At 49.5% G+C, this 20,857-nt stretch overlaps 1 protein-coding gene across 4 annotated transcripts; it reads left to right on the plus strand.

The window, feature by feature from the left end:
- The first annotated feature begins 1,115 nt into the window (after positions 1-1,115).
- LOC149341200 (uncharacterized) lies at positions 1,116-16,777 on the plus strand. Of its 4 annotated transcripts, XM_089543135.1 has the most exons (6): positions 1,116-1,275; positions 1,487-1,645; positions 2,065-2,194; positions 4,826-5,075; positions 14,226-14,637; positions 15,354-16,777. In XM_089543135.1, exons 1-6 carry the CDS (start codon positions 1,262-1,264, stop codon positions 16,672-16,674), a joined length of 2,286 nt encoding a protein of 761 aa, XP_089399261.1. In that variant the 5' UTR covers positions 1,116-1,261; the 3' UTR covers positions 16,675-16,777. The 4 variants fall into 4 exon arrangements, with proteins under 4 accessions (XP_089399261.1, XP_089399262.1, XP_089399264.1 ...); XM_089543136.1 differs by lacking the exons at positions 1,116-1,275; positions 1,487-1,645 and adding an exon at positions 3,282-3,912; XM_089543138.1 differs by lacking the exons at positions 1,116-1,275; positions 1,487-1,645 and adding an exon at positions 3,939-4,044 and having other exon boundaries at positions 2,082-2,194.
- Positions 16,778-20,857: the final 4,080 nt, after the last annotated feature.

The following is a 20,857-nucleotide window of genomic DNA, read 5'->3' on the forward strand; positions in this document are numbered from 1 at the left end:
CACTCAGCCTCAGCTGGTGAAGAGTAGTTCCATTAACGTTGGTGAAGAGGGCCTGGAAGTCAGCAGCCGCCCTTGGACTTGGGAGAACCACCTTGAACTGAAAAGATAACAAAATTTTTAAGGCGAAAGCCTTTAATGGCTCATACTGTCGTGACCAAGACGTGTTAGCAAATTTGTCCGCATTTCAGATTGGTCGAAATGATCGTGACATCACTGAGCGCGAATTTTGACGGGTGCCCACCGAAATATGTGAGACAGTTACTGCGCAATTTGCTTTCCTCAAATACAGTTTTCGACTGGTGTCCACCGAGATACGTGAGACAGTTACTGCGTAATTTCCTTTTCTCAAATACAATTTTCATTTGGCAAGAAAGGAGGCAATTTTCTTCATTGGCCCCTCTTTCTCTTTCTTCTTTCACTCCACTTCCTCCCTTCCTGTACGGTGCGGTTCAGGTGTCCACCGAGATGAATTTTCTTTCCTCAAAAAGCGTTGCGTTCAAAGGGCAACGCATCGCGCCGAACGTGTGGTGGCGTTCCGTGGACTCCCTGACAGTAATTAATGCATCAACAGAATGTGAAGTGCACAATCGCGTAGCAGAATGCAGCACTCAGGCTTTCTCTCTCTCCCTCTCAGTTCTTGGTATGGTATCCGATTGACCTTGTGGTATCCATAGAGTAACATAGAAGTTGCTCTATGTGGTATCCACCTTCCCCACGCGCGTTTTGTAATTAGTTCAAGCAGTTTACTGTATGCGCATGCAAATGGCATAGGTGACAATAGGTGATATGACAGTCGATATTCCATATTTTGAGACAACGGATAAGTCACGCTTCAAAAATTGCAAGTTGAAGAGGACGTTGTGGACCTTGCTTCGAGAGCTGCGCCAGGGGCTAGGCTGGCTAAGCCATTGGCTAAGCGCTACGCTGGCTCAAGGGCCGCTGCTGACGCTTCTCATCGTGAAGTAGTCCTTGTCCTTGCGCCTGGTACCTCGTGCAAACACTTCAGAATTTTGTAGATTAAGTTTAATCTTGCAGTACTAACTGCAGTGCTTGCGCTACAAATCATTATTTTCTCGCTGAGTAAGATATTTTTTCCCCTAATTTGCAGGAAACCTGCGCATTGATACATTTCATGTTCGAAGGGCGACCGCGCTCGAGTGCGCGTCTCGCTACAGTTCGTTAGTCCTAGCATTGATCAGTGCTTCGTGTAGTACGCCGTGCTTACGGCGGAAAACTACAGTACGGTTGGCAAGGGCTTCACATGAATCCTTTGACGTAGGTACAATTTGTCTGCCGAATTACGCTGCTGTTGCGAACTTTTATAGATGTGGTGCCATGTGGGGCGCGGTTCCGTCGGATTAAGATGGAGCATTTAATCGATCGCTCTTGTATTGGGTGCTGTACACCTTGGTGTACGTAGCGTCGGTTGCGAGTTGATTGCCTTTTATTTATCAGTCCCTTATGCGGATTCATTCTTCTTCCACAGAAATGTCAAGAATATCACTAAACTCAATGAGACCGAACTAAAACTCGGAGTTACCGAAAAAACATCTTGGCATAAGAAATATAAAGACAGCGCTTGGATCTTCGTCGGTGGTTTGGACTATCAGCTCACGGAAGGCGACGTGATCTGCGTGTTTTCACAGTAAGTTTGTGTGTAACAGTTGGTTTGATTTGCTGTGAGGAATGAACCTCGCGCTGAAAAGCACTTGAGTGAGGAATAAATAGCTAACAATGCAAAACACATTTGAGGCTACGCTTAGCAGAAAGGCAGGTTCTCGAACGATATTAATTACCTCCGGCGACTCACGCAATTCGTCTCCTTAATGTAAACGATTGCTGATGGCCGAATTGCTTTAAATATTAATTGGTAACGTGTAGGTTGATGCGGTTTGTTTCAGTTTCGCTCCAGCTTTTTAGTGTCTTTGCACCACCTTAGCTTGACTTGCGCATTCACCATGAAAAGCATTATTCAGGAATTATGCCATATTACTCGGCTTTTGGTTTCTGTACTTCTCCGCTTCGGATGCACACTTAAAACTACCACCTTTTTCGTTTGTTTAGGTACGGAGAGATTGTGAACATCAACTTGATCCGGGACAAAAAGACAGGGAAGTCAAAAGGGTACTGCTTTCTCTGCTACGAAGACCAGCGTAGTACTGTTCTCTCAGTGGACAACCTTAACGGCATTTCGGTAAGTGCTCGGACTTTGCCAGTCTTGCTAGTCTCACTGGTACACAGGTTTTGTTTACATCAGTACAATAAGTTTTCACATGGCCAGAAAGAACACGTCAGCATTTTAAAAGTGCATACAACAAGCATGTTAGTGCAATAGCCACCTATTTTCCTTTAAATATATACAGCTGGTAAAGCTTCTCGTAGTTAAGTGCCTTGTACCGTTGATGGTTATCTACCAGAGCTGCACCCTGACCTTTTGGCTGATTTCTGTTGCTTGCTCCTGCCTGTACGCCTACATGCACTTTTGTAGTGCTGCTCTGCTCGGGTCTGATAGAGATGTCACACGAACAAAACATCTTGTGTCCTTGTGGAATGCCTTATGGCATTTTGTTAAATTCATGTACTCTGCTGCATCATCTAATGCTGTTACGCCATTGCAACAGGTATGTGACAAGAACTTCTCTGTGTGGCAAAGCCTGCATTGTTCACCCATATTATTTTATCATATAATTTTCAATAAAAAGGTACTGGAAGGAAGAACAGAAATCGTTTTAAATGTATTGAACTCTTGCTTAGTTTCTCATCTGTGTATAGGATTTGTAGAATTAACCACTTAACAAGTCCTGTTAGCATTTCTGTTACCTCAAAGCCTTTGGAGCAACAGCACCTCCCTTGTTCAGGGGCAGACCACTTTGGTGATGATGCTGGCTCCCCTTCATTTATTGTAAACATTGGTCAAGTACATGGACTGAATGGTATCCTTCATCTGCGACAGGCGGAGCGAATGTCAGTGGGCAATTCCAGCTCATTACTGTGAGGTCTCTCGCTTTGGCTTGGCTTGCTTTCTCTTGGTGTCTCAAATCCTCGTGTGACTTCCCCTTGTTCTGCAAAGCCCTTGTGCGATGTGTGCTGAACAGGTGAGCCCCACCTGGGTGCTTCTACTCCGGTGAGTTGGGGTGGTGTTGCTTTGCGGCATGGCGGCAGTGATTTCTGTGGCCAGCAGTGGTTCTTTGTGGGGTGCTGCATCTGGTCCAGTGTGAAGTGGCTGCAGGAATTAGGGACAAGTCTTTGACGCCGCCACTTTTGGCACTGCCCCTTTCCAGAGTCGCAAAAGAGCGACACGCACAGGGGTTGATTGAGCCGGCCTGCCGCCGCTCGCCGCCTTCTGCGACGCTCTTTAAAGAGGGCGATGGACGAGCGGGTGGCTGCGCTCGCTCGGCCGCCACCGGAAGGCCCCCCACGCCGGCATGGGACGCGAGCCCGTCTGGAGCGGCAGCCGCACTGCTGGCGGCGCCGTGAGCTGCAGAGGCTTCGCCCCCCGTGTGTTTGGGGCAGGGCCTGTTTTGGGGGTGGGCCCGTCCCGTCCCCGACGCGGGCGCTGGCCCCGCCAGCGAGGGAGCTGGGACGCCTCGTTCGGCAGCCTGTCTGGAGCAGCAGCCATGCTGTTGGCTGTGCTGTGGGCTCCACAGTGGCTTGTCTCCTCCCCCGCGCACTTGGGGACGGGCCCGCCCCGTCCCCCTCCGCGCCCACGGGGGCTCCGGCCGTCCCCGCGCCGGGAGGACAACTAGGCGCTGCGCTACCACCGCACAGCTGAAGCAGTCGGCACCAGCACGACGGTGCGAGCTCTCCTCCTCAGTGGCTAGCGTGTCACTTTGAAGATGCCGTGGCCTGGTCATTGCTGCGGCCCGCACTGCCCTACTCCGACAGCACCAAGAGGGGGGGATTTGCAAACTGGTGTGCAGGTTTTTTTTTTTATGCAGGATGCAAGGCACACTGGCACCGGGAGGCTGCAGGAACTATATGGCTAGCCTTCAGATGTGACATTGGCTTTTGAGTGCTGAACAGAGCCACATTTGTTATGAATGTGTGAGTCTAACTTGGTGTACAGTCTTATGGATTTGGAAGACGTGCTGGCCAGTGGTTCTGAAGGGTATTTGTTTTGCATTAGAGCCAGTTTACTTCACCAGCACATCTCAGTATGATTCCGAAGCCGCATACTCAGTGCCAGTGTGTCACACTATGAGTGCAGTTGAATTTGTAGAGAAGCAAGTGGTTGACTTTAGTGGCTATGTCTATTCTACTGCTTCTTTTTGAAACTTGTAAAGGGGAACCCCCCCTCTTACACTTGCTGCAGATTGTTTCATAAATGTCTGGTTCAAGTTTGGCAGCTTGAAGTTGGAATTTGCTTTTGTCCATGTCCAAACAGAACTACATTTTATACAGCAAGGCAGTGCTGTTCGCCACAGGTATGCATATTTTGCACACCATGAGATGAGTTCGAAACAAGGCCAGCTTGTATATTGCTTACAAAAGCATTTTTTTTCTTTGGGTGCCTTAATGTAGTGCACTATTGGTACCAAATTGCTTGGTGTAGCTCATTTTTGGAGCTAAGCCTTATTCTTGGCATGTTTTCGGTAATTGGCGTTGCATATAAATCAAGTGACTCTTCATGGTGCCCTATTCATATGCTTTTAAAGCTTACAAGCTCTGGGCCTTGCTTTTAACACATGTATCTGTGCAGTTAGGCTTGGGAGGATGGTGGAGTTTAAGCATCTCGGACAGGGCAGGAAAGAGAGGGTTGGGGGGCGTGCCAAAAGGAAGGGGGATGCCCTGACTTGTGCCTGGCATCCTCCCTCCTGGTTTCTAGCTGTGCAAGCGCACCATTCGTGTGGACCACGTGGAGAACTACAGGCCACCCAAGGACTCTGAGGACCTCGACGCGCTGATGGCAAAGCTGCACCGTGAAGGCTGCGGCCCTGAGACGGTTGCACGAGATGAGCGCAAGTCCGAGGACGACTCTGAGGACGAGATTGGGGCTGAGGATGGTCTACAGAAGGGGCCACCCCCGGCAGACAGCCGCGGGGATGACCCCGAATACACCAAGCGTCTCAAGAAGGGTGAGCAAACCCTTCCCTAGAGCAAGGAAACCTGTGTCCGGGCTTGCGGTTGCTGCTTCTTGTGAGCAGGAGGCACAGACCTCACGGGGCTCTCTGGGAAGTAGCTTGAATGGAGGATGTGTCCGAAATAGCATGTGGCTGTGGCCAGTTAACATGCTTGGGGGTAGGTAAATTTCCTTGGGCGTGAGGCAGCTTCCTTGGTTAGACTCACACTGCTGTCTCAGTGTTGGTAGCTCTAACAAACCTGCATGTGTTGACTGCTGTCCAGTTTTTCACTAAAATGATGGTAACAAAATCGCTCTCATAGCCTTGGTCATGTCTGGTCTCCTGTATTATATGATGCAGGAGCCTACAAATTGAGGTCCACACTTGCATTATCCTCACCTTTGTGAACTGCTTGCTGAGCAGCATGCACACTAACACACCTTGGCATTGCTGTTTTCTTTTTCTTTTACATTTGTTTGATTCCGTTTGGGCCTTTCCAAACACACTGGGCATGACATGGGCCACGTGGTAAGCACAGCGATGAAGTAATGCTGTGCCGATTCTCTGACTGGCTGAGTTTGGAGAAAAGCAAATTCTTTTTTTTTTTGGACACAATCATAGGGCTACATGTAGTATGGCTTTTAAGTGAGTTTTATTAGGTTCATTTCAAGCTGTGGCTGCAGCAAAAAGCATGGCTGTTTGTTGCAGTGTTAAGGAAACAACTTTTGAAGCATGCATGTTGAAGAGGAGTGCAATTATTCAGAAATGTAAGCATGCAGCATTGATAAAACGGCATGTGAATCTTGGTGGGAGAAGGGGCAGAAAGTAAGCGGTTGCACACATCTGCATCTTTGGAAGTGCCTTAGAGCAAACTTGGTGCACACTTTGTTAGAGCCGGGGGGGGGGGGGGTCTTTACTTCAATGCATGCTCATGCTGTGAAGCACTTGCTTATAATGTGCCACTGTGTGCAACATTTTGGTTGTCATAGTGTGACACAATTCAGAAAAAGCAATGACAGATGTCCTTCGAAGCAGGCCATCCAGCCAGTGTCCTCGGCCAGTTCTCATGACATCGTGGTTAATCCTCAAGCATGAATTCACAAGTGACTAGAAAGTGCCTTCGTGGAGTGGGATTGACCACTGCATCATGACAATCGGTCAATGTCATTGGCTGGAGGGCCTTGTGTGAGGGGCATTTGCTGCTGCTTTCTTATGTACCTGACTATGGTAGTTATTGCTGGGGCTTCCTGTGAAAGCATGGCAGTGCATGCTCACTTGGTGGTCTTCATCATTGTTGTAGCACGCTGGGAGATTGTGAGAGGGGGCACTTTGAACACCCTGAGTTATGCAGTTATTTTTGAAAGCAACTGGATGACACTTCTGATTGTTTTTGTTTGATTTAATGCAGCTTGTATTATGAGCCCGCTTTTCATTTTCATTTTAAATATCAGACATCTTTCTGAGAAGGAAGCTTTATGTAAAGGTACTGCAAATGCCAAGAACAGCTTATTCTAGGTTGCTTTATTCTATTTATAGAATAATAAATCTATACATTTAAACATGAACGGAGCCCTGCTTGGAACTGTTCATTTAGAGTGAAATACACAATAGAGTGCACATTACAAAAATGGAAAGACGCCTTGTCGCCGCAGCATTCTCTACTTTTTATTGGCCATCTGGCCACAGTCTCCTCAGTCACATAATGGGGACATCCAGACTTGTTCCCTCATAATTCAGTGGCGAGGTGCAATCTAGAAAGATTTGCAGATATGCCATTCACTCTCTGCAGCTTCTCCACACGGAGGTATATGTTCAGGCAAATTGATGCCACTGACGCTTGTTTGAGGCTCGTCTTTGTAGTCTGTTTAGCAGAGAGCCATCCAATGCTCTGCTGCTGCAGTGCTAGTCCATAAATCTTATTGCAGTCTGTACCACTTGCATCGCTAGTGTACAGCTCAGCCTCACCAGTTAGGCTGGAAGCAAAAGAAGAAAAGGAAGTGTGTTGTAAAGTTTACTTTATTTGAGAATATGGTGCTTGAAAGTGACTTTATCTGGGCTACAAAACAATATGAGCTGCTGCTTTGGATGCTGTGGTAGGATGGCTCGAGTGCACCAAAGCTGTGTCGACTTCTTGGCTACACTGTGGCCTTTTTGTGCCCCCATTTTCTGGCTTTAATTTGTACAGCATTGTGCTAAACATCGATTTCAGACATTTGGTAAAAAAAAAACTTTTTTAGGTGAGCGTTTGGGTTGAAGAGACATGTTTTCAAGCTGAAAAAATATGACAAGGGGCTCCATCTCTTGATAAATATTATTACGGAGAGCCCTCATGGTTGGTGGGGAAAGTGATATTGGTTTCATTTATTTTCACTGATTGGCCTGTATATTCACCGTTTTGTCAGATTTTCCGTATGTTTGGACGTGATAGCACTGATGCTTCGTGGAGATACAAATGGAAAAAATTGGGCGCTTCATTTGTGATTTTCTCGATAACACTGTCACCTTTTGACGCAGGTAAAACTTCGGTAGCATTCTTGAAGGCTAGCATAGCATAGCATAGTTCAGCATTTCTAACATAGCTCTTTTGCTCTGTTGGTTTCTCCTCTCATCATCACCGTTGTCCTAACTGTGCCCACTGCAGGACAAAGACCTCTCCCATTGACCTCCAATGAACTTTGTCCTGTGCCAGCTTTCCACCCGATCCTCACATACTTCTTAATCTCATCTGGCCACCTGGCTTTCTGTCGTCCCATGCTACTTTTGCCTACCCTTGGAATCCCTAGCCTAACCCTAAGCGACCCTAAGCGACCATCTTCATCTTGATTTCAACTAGGATATCGTTTACATGCATTTGTTCCCTCAGTTTCTTTAATGCAAATATTTCGAAGTCTTGTGTACCATTGCTGAAAGGGCTCTGGTAAATGATAGTGCACACATTATTGAGTAAAACGCCTTTACAGAACTGACATGAAAAATTGAAAATGGTCTCAAATATCAGCAGTGCATTGAAAAGAAGCCGCAAAATCCTTGTTGAATACTGGCACTTCCATGTCAGTATTTGCATTGCGGTTGTCTTCTGCAGTAAATGTAGAAAACGAAATTTGAAGCAATATTAAAAGGAGCACTGTTTCTAGTATTTTTGAATTTCATTTCTTTTATCAAATGCACATTATCCTCATAATTGTGGTGTGCGACTTCTCTGCAAAATTGCCGATGTGCTGTGTGATGACTGCACATGGTGAAGAACCCCAAGTGGTCAAAATTAATCGGGAGCTCCGTACTACAGCATCTCACATAGCCCATGCGCAACTTCAGGACACTGAGCCCCACATACTAAACATACCATTCCCTTATCTGCTTCAGCACAGTGTGTATTACATATCACATACAGTTTGTACCTAATGTGAATGAATTTCAAACGATTAGCCTTTTGCAATCATGGGATTTTACCTACTTTGCTGTCTTCACGTTGTTTAGAATCCCACATCTTTTTTAATTGAAACACCCAGTAAAAAAGTTAACTTGTGCCTTGCTGTTGTTTGTTCTGGTGCTTCGATTTATTTGATCCTTTATGCAAATGCTCAAAGCAATCTTCTTAGGGAAAAGGCTGGGGTGCTTGCGGCATGTCCTGCTATACAGCACTGCCCCTCTTCTGGCACAATTAGTTTCACATGAGTGATGAGATCACGGCACACAATGTTTACTTTTAGCACTAGATGTGCTGCTATATTTACTTATATTTACTTCACTTTTCATTGTATGTGCTGGCTGCAAGCTCATTACTTCTTTCTTGGCAGAGAAAAATGGCTAATTGCTGGTACCTTTAGAGATGCACTACAGATGCAGAACTGCTCCCTCTGCTCTGCCTCCCATTCGCAGACAGGGGTAAGCAACATGATGGTAGAGCCCTGGAAGACAGTAAAGTGTTTGCCTTCTTGTAGCACTTTCTGCATCCACTTGTGGCTGTCAATTTTCTGTGCCCCATCATACAAGACAGCATACATATTGGCAAAGAGCTTGCTGTACTTAAAGAGAAGCTGAGGAGGACAAAGAAGTTGGCCTGTATCGAAAGGGTACCGCATTCCATTCATAAAGAGACCACTCGGCACTAAAAATCAAATACGTGTCGCCGTCACTGGTCGATTTCTCAAGTAACATACATGCCATTCACTTGAAAACGGTTGCAACCAGTCTTCTCGGTAATGACGTCAGGATTCTGAATTGAATGGTGGGAAGATTTTTGAAGTCTTCTCGCCGATAAATGCATCTTTTGGTGCCGCACAAATGTGAATGTAGCCAGAGAATTTTTTACGAAGAATAATTGGACGGATTGTCCTTAGCGGCCATGGCTGGACTTCGACGTCAGTGTTCGTGCTTTTAGTTTGAACATTACTGAAGCAGCCTGAGCAAGCATTCACTGTCATAAACCCGTGTACTGATCGGGTCAGTGGAGGCAGGCCTTTGAAGAGAATGGTTGCCCTGTATATTCTCAAAACTTGTTTGCTTTCTGCCTTGGTGCAGTGTGGATGCATTTCTCAAGCATAGATTGCTTCTGTATGCATGAGCGCCAAGGCTGCTCTTCATGTATATAGAATGTTGGTGCTTATCCTTGAATTGTTGAATGGCAGGTTATCCTAAAATTGGCACTCAATTCTGCACAGAAATGAATGTACAGGTTTTTTCCTACTTAGTGAGTTGTCATGTAGGTTTCTGCATAGCCTGCAGTGTGCACGCACGCGCACGCACCCCCCTCCCCCCCCCCCCCCCCCCCCCCCCCCCCTGTGTTGCATGAAATATTGCAAGGCCTCTATGTGGGATACAAATATTTGCATTTAAACCTGCATCATCATGGTTCAGGGCTTCACTGAGCAGCATTTTACTAGCAGTGTTGATGTAGCAGCCATGCCTAGGCACTAGGAATAGCTGATACCACAAGTTTGAGTCATAAGCTAGGTGGCCAGTTTTGGTCCTAAGCCATTCTCTGTGCCTAACTGAGATGTTCATTGCTATATATATGCTTTCCGGTTGTTGGAAACTGAGCCTGGTGCCCCATCACCAGCACAATAAAGCAGAATGGATTGGCTTGATTCCTTTTTCCTTGTCAGACTCGCTCAAATAGATTGGTACACTGCCCTTAAGTCATGAGGAGGAATTAGGGATGCTCTTATTATAGTGGTGCTTTATGGTGAAATTTTACTTAAGCATGCATTTAAAGGGAAACAGTGGGAAGGATTTAGGGCTCATGAAACTTAACTGCAGATTGTTGTATAACCTCCACCAAGCTTGGCCGCCATGTGATGCGTCATTTCTGCACAAATGAATTTAAATTTTCTTGACTTCATTCAATGTGATTTCTATAGTCAGCACTGCATTTGTGCAATCACGAAGCATTGCTCACACGTTGGTATTTGCTTCCCGTTTGCTTAAATTAATTAGCTTGTATTCAGTCATTTCAAGACATTTCGCAAACAGTCATTCATATGCAGTCAGTGGCCGCTGCGGTGGCTCAGTGGTTATGGTGCTCAGCTACTGACCCAAAAAAACGCGGATTCGATCCCGGTCACGGCAGTCGCATTTCGATGGAGGCGAAATGCTAGAGGCCTATGTACTGTGTGATTTCAGTGCCCTCCAGGCGGTCGAAATTTCCGGAGCCCTTCTCTACGACGTCCTTAATAGCGTGGGTCGCTTTGGGATGTTTAGCCCCATAAGCCATAAACCTATACAGTCAGTGTTGCATGTTGAACACGTCTAAAAGGGTGCTTTTCTCAAAGTTGGAAGCGTAATTATAATGGTAGCCAGTGTGTGAATAGGGCCGCTGAAGTTTGCTTGTGGTTGAGGAATGAGCAGTGAATATAAGTGAAGCTTCATTAAGATGACCCTTATTAATTTGAAAAATTGGCTAATTCAGACTGTCTGTAGAGTTCCAGCCAACACCCATATGTCTATGGCATCAGGCACTTGATTAATGCTGCCTGGCACACACCACGTAATTCGGACTGACACATGAAACGGGATTGTGGGCAGATATGGCCAGCAGTATAAGCGGTCGTATCCTTCTTCAAAGCCTGAATAGTAAGGTGCACTGTTGACCATGCACCTCTGATGTGTGCTTAATTACAGGTGTGATAACTATTGCAGAGGCCCCTTTGCTAGGCAAAAAAAAAGTAGCCTGGACGCATGGTTTTGCTTTCACTTCCTGAGCTTTGCATCAACCTCCAATAACGGTGTGCTGTATGGTGTGCGGTGTGATGTCAGTGCACGTTAGAGATCCCCAGGTGCTTGAAATTACCCTGGAGGCCTCCACTACAGCACATCTTTCTCTCTTCCTTATTTCACTCCCACCTTCATCCTTTCCACCCATGGTGCACTTGAGGTGTCCACTGAGTAGTGAGACAGTTACTGCGTCTTCTTTTTCTGAAAACCAATTTTACTTTGGTTTATTGGCTATCAGTCTCATGTCAGCCAGCCAACCGAGCCTAGTTGCACATTGTTTAGGACACTTATTGGTGCATCACCAGTCATTTTTTTAAAGGTGTCTCATAGTTGCAGGCCTGGCATGCATTTCCCTTGCTTCCGTCAGCATGGTGCTTCTGATTGACCTGTGCTCGGGAACTGTACACTCATCACATTCTGTTATCTGTTGATGTGGTGAAGCCTCCTCGTATGTGAATACCACATGTGAGGAAGCTCCATTGCCACAGTGTTGCATCATGAAGGAAGCCGTGGAGATGCTAACCTTTATGTAGCAGTTTTGCTTTGACACTCTTGGGAGTGAGCATTTGTTGCAACTGCAAAAAGTTGTTGCCACGCAGTTCCTATATCAAGCGCAAACAGCTATTGCAAGGTTAGTATTACTGAACCGTGTTTGTGTCCCCTTTTGTCTTCGTCCATGTTCTCTGCGCTGTTTTAAGAATTGGGGCAACTATTGGGGGGGTTTAAGGCATGAAATGTACTTGTGGTCACATTTTGATTTCCCATGTCAAGTCTTCCACTGTACCATATCCATTCACTTTTGCCCATTTGCCTACACAGGTGCACTGTGCTAAGGTCGGTGTACCCTTGCTTATCGTTTGCACATGAGAGCATGCAGAACATCTTGGAATGAGCCAGTGTTCCGTGTATGACTAGCACTGTAATGGATGTTAAGTGGGTAGCCACCTAACCAAACCAAATCCAACCTGACCTTGACATAGTAGACGAGCACCCACATACCTACAGGTGTAGGTAGCCTCAAAGAATACATGGAAAGCACGAGACGGTACCTACTGTACGAAGGAATATCCCTACTGCATCTCATGCTATAGGGTAATTTGTGTATGGCACGGATTAACTTGCAAGCTCTTCACAGAATACATTTACCATGGTGCAAAAGGTTTTTGGCAGTTCATTCGAGACCATTTGAAAATTTGAAGTTTTTCTTTACTCCCTTGGTCTTTTGGGCTCACTTAGGGCAGTAGTGAAGAGCAGTTTTAGCTTTGTCTATGGACGCACATGCCTTGCAGCACATTGTCAGCACTGCATTTAATCCGCCAAGTCCCTGACTGAAGAGTGCTTGTGAACGAAACCACATCTCGCTTGAGGCCGGTGTGTGCAAATACCACATGCGCATCTACAGTGGCCGACCGATATTTCGGACTCCAATAATTCAGACTAGCGCGATATTTCAGACTTCGTTGAGGAACCGTCGCGCACCTCATAGGAATGTGTACAGGTGCCGTCAAAAGTAAATGGAAGGCAATATTAAAGAAAAAATTTAATCATTGCCCTCTCAATTCATGCATCCTTGAACACATATGTGCAGACTAATTGTGATTGTGCGAATTGCACTGTGCACCAACAAACATGGACCATTATGCTCTAGATTTAAAGAAATTAAATTTTTTTGACAAAGTCGTCGCCTTCCATTTACTTTTGACGGCGACTGTGCATTTTCGCTGCCGATATTTTGGACCTTGAGGAGTCTAAAAGTTTGATTTTTTGGACTAAAATAGACGCCAACAATATTGTGGTGATCGTTTTTCAACCGAAAATTTGTTATTTCGGCCTAATATAGACGCTAGCGGGCATCGCTGTCACTACCAACCCATTTGCCGCCACCGTGAAAGGTGCCATTTTGAATTGAAACGGAATCGGCTTGGCTGGCGCGATCGGACTGGCTTGGATAGGCTTGGCTATTTGTTCTCCATTGTTGCCATTTGAGATAATGAGATGCTTTCCATTGCCATCGAGATGGCCTACAAAGGGCGTGCGATCGCATTTAGAACGGTACAGCGGGACAGCTGCAGCGTCTGCCGCCGCTTGGACGACGCACCCTGCGGTGTAGGGCAGCAAACGCGGTAGACGGGGTGAGGGGGGGGACTCCATTCGGAAGCGCTCGCTTCCGCTCGTGTTTTCCCGTGGGTTACCTCTCGGTCTTCGCGGTCTCGCGAACGTCATTGCCCCATGCAAACGACTGTTCTTGCTTCGCACAGCGAGTGCATTCATTCGCGACATGACTGCGGCCGCGTCGCACTATCTGGTATCGTGATGTGATTGGGTGCGGGCATAAAGAAAGCACAGCTATGACTCAGGTAGTCTAATATTGCATGCAGGCGGAACATGGGGAGCAGCAATTTTCGCGATTTTGAAAGCCAGTTTTTCGCAGAAAAGTTTATTTTTTTAAGTTCACGGATTTTTCGGGCTGTTGGATTATTCGGACCATTTTTCGGGTCCCGCCGGGTTTGAAAAATCGGCCGGCGACTGTATATGGGCTTAGCAGCACTGCACCCAACTATTGCCTCGCAGCTTGTTGCATCATTGGTCAAGCATGGTTGAACTGTTCTCTCATTTCCGCAAAGCATGCTTTGGACAAGGAGGCTAGGGGCATGAACAGGATGTTGCCAGAAAAATGTCTATTGCCATTGAGAGCTATGTCGATCTTTGTTGCACGAAGTGATGCAGCACTTTCCATGCAGAAGACTTCATTTTATTAAGGCTTCACTTGGGGTAGCTTCAACTGCTGAAACTTACACCAAGCCTTCACAGGTAATGCAAGTGCTTCTCATTGGGCTCGTGCATAAGCTTGCGTGTGTGTTTATCATTGTGGCAGCTATGATGCTCTGCGCCTCTCAGTGAGGCAAATTGTGTGATCAAATTAATAGTCGGCCCTCTCTTGTTCGCTCGTAGAGAAAAAAAAACTGAAGAAGGAGCGCAAGAAGAAAAAACGCCTCAAGCGGGAGAAGCGCAAACTCAAGCGTATGGCCGCTAAGACAGGCAGCAACAGCAGTAGCCACAACCAGCCGGGGTCCGGTGGTGGGGGCGGTCAGTCGTCCGAGTCCGCAAGCTCCGGTGATTCGGGCAGCGCTTCTGACAACAGCCCTGTGCGGCCACAGTCCCCGCCATCTCAGCAGGGTGGTGGAGATGGCCCGCCCCCTGCAAATGGTTTGCCACGCCCTCCAATCACAGGCATTCAGAGTCGACTGGTCAAACTTGCCATGGCCGATTATCCCCTAAGCCCTGTGCGACCTCGGTCACCGAGCCCTTCAGATCGGAAGCGACGTACACCACCTGCCGGCTACCGCTCTCCATCCTTTCAGCGGTGAGTGAGTGGTTATGCAAAATGCAACCTTGAAGCACAGTATTATGGCATTTAGGTCAAGTATGCATTACAGAGTCTGGTTGTTTTTGCATTCTTGAAGTGCAACCAAAGGCTCACTAATTCCTTTGCTTTTTTTTTGATGGGCGCTGCTTCAATTATATCCTTGAACTATTTGTCCTTGTGCCTAAATAGCACAGTCGCCGTACTGAGAAGTGAATATCTCCATTCTCATTTGTGCTTTGCAGGGAGGGCGCGAACAGGGTCTGTCATGACCTTTGATGCTCCTTAAGGCTTGTGTTGAGAAACTGGATGGCACTGATGATAACATTGTTCAATAGTAGTTACAATAGCTCAGCAGTTCTAGTGGCAGTGATAGTTCTAGAAGCCATGGCTAAGCGGTGCTTGTATCATAAATCCGTGTCCCTTTCCAAGACTTGCAGAACAGGTAGCTCGGACAGCTAGAATGTCAGCATATAAAGGAGCTAGGGTCTGCACACACTGCTCGGAGTCAGGTAGCCCTCGTGAAAAATACATGCAGTTTCAGTGCACCTGGAAGGGAAAAGAGACTTATTGCCCTCTTGTAAGTCAAGAAAGTGATCGATATTTTGCCCCATCCGCCGCTTGTTTGTGGTGCTTGCCTAACTTGTCAAGTGTGAATATCGTCAGAATGCAAAAATATCGCAATTCTTACTTTTAATTAGCATTCTTCTGTTCAGGAGATCACCATCGCCGCGGCAGGCTCGCCCGCGAAGCCCGCGTAGAACGCCGAGCTCGCCGCGCCGACGATCACCGAGTCCCCGCAAACGCTCGCCCAGGCGCTCACGAAGCCCACGTCGCCGATCGCCTAGTCCGAGACGTCGGTCACCCAGTCCGAGGCGGCGCTCTCCCAGCCCAAGGCGGCGCTCTCCCAGCCCGAGGCGTCGTTCACCCAGCCCGAGGCGTCGTTCACCCAGCCCGAGGCGTCGTTCACCCAGCCCGAGGCGCCGTTCACCCAGCCCGAGGCGCCGTTCACCCAGCCCGAGGCGCCGTTCACCCAGCCCGAGGCGCCGTTCTCCCAGCCCGCGGCGTCGTTCTCCCAGTCCAAGGCGTCGCTCTCCAAGCCCGCGGCGCCGTACCCCCAGCCCGAGACGTCATTCTCCCAGCCCGAGGCGTCGATCTCCAAGTCCCAAGCGACATTCACCCAGCCCTCGGAGGCAGTCACCAGGCAGGCAGTCTGCGAGTCCGGCGCAGCGATCAGCGAGCCCGCGCCAGCAGTCTGTCACGCCGCCACCACCACCGCGTCACACTTCCGCGAGTCCGGCAAACCAGCGCTCGGCAAGTCCACGCCCGCGCTCTCCGAGCCCGCAGCGTAGCTCTTCCAGCCCAAGGCGCCGCACGCCGAGCCCCCCGCACCGGCGGAGCCCGAGCCCGCGTAGGAGGTCGCCGACCCCTCGCCGCCGTTCCCCGAGTCCGCGACGGCGTTCCCCGAGTCCGCGACGGCGTTCCCCAAGTCCGCGACGGCGCTCCCCGAGTCCTCGACGGCGCTCCCCGAGTCCGCGACGGCGCTCCCCGAGTCCGCGACGGCGTTCCCCGAGTCCGCGACGGCGTTCCCCGAGTCCGCGACGACGTTCCCCGAGTCCGCGCCGCCGGTCCCCAAGTCCACGCCGCCGGTCCCCGAGTCCACCGCGACGCCGAACTCCCACTCCGCGCCGACGATCGCCGAGCCCCGTGCGCCGCCGTTCGCGAAGTCCGCGCAGGAAGTCTCGGAGTCCACGGCGGCGGTCCCGCAGCCCGCGGCGCCGCGTCAGCCGCAGTCCTCGCACCCGGCGATCACGCAGCCCTCGCAGCCGACGCTCCCGCAGCCCGAGGCGTCGCTTGTCGCGCAGTCCGGTGCGCACCAAGAGGAGCCGCTCGCGTCGCCGGTCGCGCTCGGCGCGTCGCCGGAGCCCCCGTCGCTCGCGTAGTCGTTCGCGGCGTGCCTCGTCGCGCAGGAGGTCTCGTTCGGGCAGCAGGCACCGCGGCCGCAGGTCACACAGCCGGGACCGGCACCACCGCTGACGACCAGTCTTCTCTTCCTGCACCCACCATCTCTTGTCTTTGCCACCCGTTTTACATGTGTTCCTCGTAATAAAGCTTCGCCCAGCGTTGCGGCCCATTGTCACTGGAAAGAAGTCTGTATTGTTTTTACTGGCGCTCTGCTTTGCTGTCGTGTGCTGGTTTACTCACATGGGGCCTTCTCGAGAGCGGCGTAGTGCTCGGCCACCTGCATCAAATTTCTGAGCGCACGAGAACGAAACGAAGACTGACAGAAAGGACACACACCACAAAGCGCCATACTTCAACTGATTTATTTGCATGCGATGTGCCCACATTTATACAATGCATCGCTGGCACTCGCAGAAAAATTACAAACATCAAAACAAACCTCTCGGTGATACGCCTGGCTACTCCTTGATAGCGATGATGGTCGTCGTGCGAAGAACCGGGCCACGTCATAAAGAAAAAAAAACAAACAGTATCCAGAGCGAGTAACCACGTGTAAGGGCAACCTTTGCAACAGCCGTTACTGGTGCATTATGTCTAAGAATTGATGTTCCTTTGTACTTAACTGCACAGAAGGAATGCTGACACAATTGGTGTGTGTGTCCTTTCTGTCAGTCTTCGTTTCATTCTCGTGCACTCGGAAATTCTCAGATGTGTAACCAACTAGCCCGTCAGTTCGTCCTGAGCCTGCATCAAGCAGGTTACGGCATCCTCAACTCGTGAATCTGAGAAGGGCAAATGGTTCGCCAGCCCAGTTAGCTAAGTTCATAGAGCAACTGCCCCGGTAATGTGGTGGTCTCGGGATCAGACTTCAGACCAGAACGAAGTTTCTTCACTACCACATGCTAGCCTTCCCGATTAGCTCGGCCTGTAGAGCGACTGCCCTGGAGAGGCGGTGGCCCCAGGTTCTAACCTTGGACCAGGACGAATTTTATTGCGAAACATACTACGCCAGGTCTAACCGCTCGTCGCGTGGTTCCCCTGCTCCTCGAGGACCCGCCGCCGCGCATAAGAGATGGTGTGACGTCAGCCTCTCCGTTGCTAAGGCGACGCGTGACGGCAGCTTGCTCTCTCCACCGCAGCCAGGAGGAGCCGGTCGTGCGGCTCGTGCCGTGCTCCTCGAGGAGTCTCGCCACGGAAGTCGCCGGCGAAGAGTCTATATCTAATATAGTTGCTCTACTGCTTCTGAACAGTTTAAGGCGACAGCCAAACAAGCTTACAGCCAAGCAAGGTTACAATGTGCCCAAGAAACGGAAGAACGACTGCGGAAACGACGAGAAGCTGAAGCAGCTAAACGAGCTGTGTCGAGTTCAGAAGCTGGGAGTAGGTAAGCTAAACGGAATGAAGCCAAGCGGAATAAAACGTGCCCAGGAAACAGGAACAGCGAGAAAAACGTTTTCGAAAACGAGAATCAGAACCAGGTTTAACCAGAGCTAAACTACACCAATTTTGTCAATACGAAGTTTCTCTGAAAGCTGTATAGCTTTCCTTTGTACGTATGGTTGCGCTAGGGTGGATGCCACCAAGTGACTCCCTCATTACGAATGTACCCCCACCGTGGGGAATATCCCTTAACATTAGACCAACACTGTTCGCACTGAGCCACCGTGGCTTCTTTTTTTTTTCTTGATCTGAGCAAGCCGCTGCGGTGGCTAAGTGGTTATGGCGCTCGGCTGCTGACCCGAAAGACGCGGGTTCGATCCCGGCCGGTCGAATTTCGATGGAGGCGAAATTCTATAGGCCGGTGTACTGTGTGATGTCAGTGCACGTTGAAGAGCCCCAGGTGGTCGAAATTTCCGGAGCCCTTCACTACGGCGTCCCTCATAGCCTGAGTCTTTTTGGGACGTTAATCCCCCGTAAATCAAATATTGGTCTTAGCCACTGCGACGGTTTGAAGGAAGGAATAGAGAAAGGTGCCATAGTGGAGGGCTCCGGATAAATGTGTACTGACATCGCACTGAACACGGGCGCCTCTAGCTTTTCAGTGTCGGTGCACGCAGCCGAACACCCCATGTGCATGTTTTCGCATTATAGCAGCACGTAAGTAGTCTTAAGTACCATTCGTAATTTCTGGTAGATAAAATGTCGGTTGGGGTTGGGAAAGGAAAGGCCGTGCTGCGGATGGACAGGAGGACGATTGATTTCATAGCCAACCGGTAGCCCTTGGGCCGTGGCGGATGCTTCTGTCCGGGCTGTGATCCTGTCTTGAACGGCACTATATTCACTCTGCAGGATCAGCATGCGGCTATCTGAGGTAATTGAGAACGTCGTGCTCTGCAAAACTTGTTCCTGCGGGCCCCTCACCCCGCCACTGGTGGCTTCATCACTGGTAAGGAAAGAGCAGCAGTGTCCGGCTGCTGCGCGCAGGACACTTGGCCGACTCCATAGACCGGCTCGGCGGACGCCATTTTTACGAATGGCGGCGCATCACTTGGACCCATGGAGGAAAAAAAACTAGGAGAGAGTGCGCTCAGCCTCTGCAAGCCTCCTCAAGTCGCCAGCGCCCAAGCAGGACGACCAAGAAGTCTTCATCTCCGCGAATCTCTTGAAAGAGCAATAAAAGTTTTCTCTCTCTCTCTCTCTCTCTGACGCCGCTGCTGAGGGCCCTTTTGCGCACTGACTCTTGGAAAATGGGCCCTCCACAGTTACCAGACTGCCAACCAGCGGTGCTTTTTAGTGAACGCCCGTGCTCCGATGTAGCGCAGAAGCGCAGCGCCTGTGTTGCAGCTTTGGCGGAATGCGTACCGAGCTCGAGGTTGTCTGAAGGCTCCGCGTCTCAACACTTCTGTTGATTACACTCTTGAGTTTTTGGGTGCACTCTAGAAAAATGCAGATAAACTTTTCATCAAAGGGTGCGGCCGCGACCTCGTCACTGTTCAACTGTGGTTCTTAAAAAGAATGGAGAGGAATTCCTTTCGTCGTTATACACACATACGGAGCGTTTATTTCAGCGTATGCTATAAGCGGAGAACTCGAGAGTAGGCGAAGAAAAGGAGCCTCTAAAAAAAGGGCGCAGTGGCTTCCAGAGCGCTCACGGCGGACGTCGAGCGCCCCGGCGCGCTGCGCAAGATTCTATTTCTCGGGCAGGCGGACTTCGGCCCGCCCATGGGCCCGCCGTTCTCCGCTATTCTCGAGGCACAAGTCGCGCCGAATACGCTCGCGCACATACACGGTTCCGACGTGAAATACAGCAGTGAAGCATTTCTCTCTCTCGCTGTCGAGAGAGAGTGCCGGCGGCTTTACGTCTGCCCCTGCGCGGGGTCTCCCGGTCACTGCGCACAATCACTTACAAAGAGAAGTAAACTGTATGTACTACATAGCCGCGCGCACGTAGCGTCCTGTCTCGGACTAATCGCGCACGCGGCACACTGCATTAGCGGCCGGGGTGGGGCGCCCGGTCGCGTATACCGTCCGAGGTAGCACCCACGGAGCGTTCGTGTCACGCGTGCACTACATGGCGAAGAGCAAGCGGGAAGTCAAGTCCGCCTGCTCGATGAACGCACAGAGGCTCACCATTATTCTGTCACGGATGCGCGCGCTGCCGCGCGGCCACAGGAGCGCTTCGAGACTGTCCGGGATGATTCCCAGCGCCCTGTTGGCCGCGAGCATCTCGTGACGCGGCACTGCAGAAGCGGCACAGCGAAGGAACATGTGCTCCAATGTCTCCACTGCGCCGCAGTCAGAGCGCGCGTCGCTCGGGGATGGTGGCCGCTGTGGCGAGCGAGCAGTTTGAGCTCACCACGGAGCCTTCAGTGAACACAAGCAGATGGTCGCGCAGTTGCTCGCAGAGCGAGAGAGCGAAACCGAAACCGAAATCCGGCTAAGAACTGCCGCTGCCTTGTCACGTGAGGGCCTTTTTCCCATGATGCTTTCCACTATATTTTTTATGACTAGGCTTCAAGATTGTGACGTCATGCTCCCTCCTAGTTTTTTTCTTCCTCCATGCTTGGACCAAGTTCAGCTTTCGTGGGCAAAAATTTATTGTAAGGTATGGTTATGGAAATATATAAGATAATGGTCCATTTTTCTCATTTGTAGCGAATTCTTTATTTTAAAGCGTTTCCAGCGATCGTATCGAACAGTTAAGACTGCCATAGCAAAAACCAATGGAGAAAGCTTTTCAAAATAGCAAATCCGTTAATAAATAGATACAAGTCTGCCGTCCAGTGATCTGCGGATATATGATTTATAGTGAAAT

The sequence above is a fragment of the Amblyomma mixtum genome, chromosome 5 (assembly GCF_055824585.1).
Source record: "Amblyomma mixtum isolate Tamu chromosome 5, ASM5582458v1, whole genome shotgun sequence".
Classification (NCBI taxonomy): Eukaryota; Metazoa; Arthropoda; class Arachnida; order Ixodida; family Ixodidae; genus Amblyomma; species Amblyomma mixtum.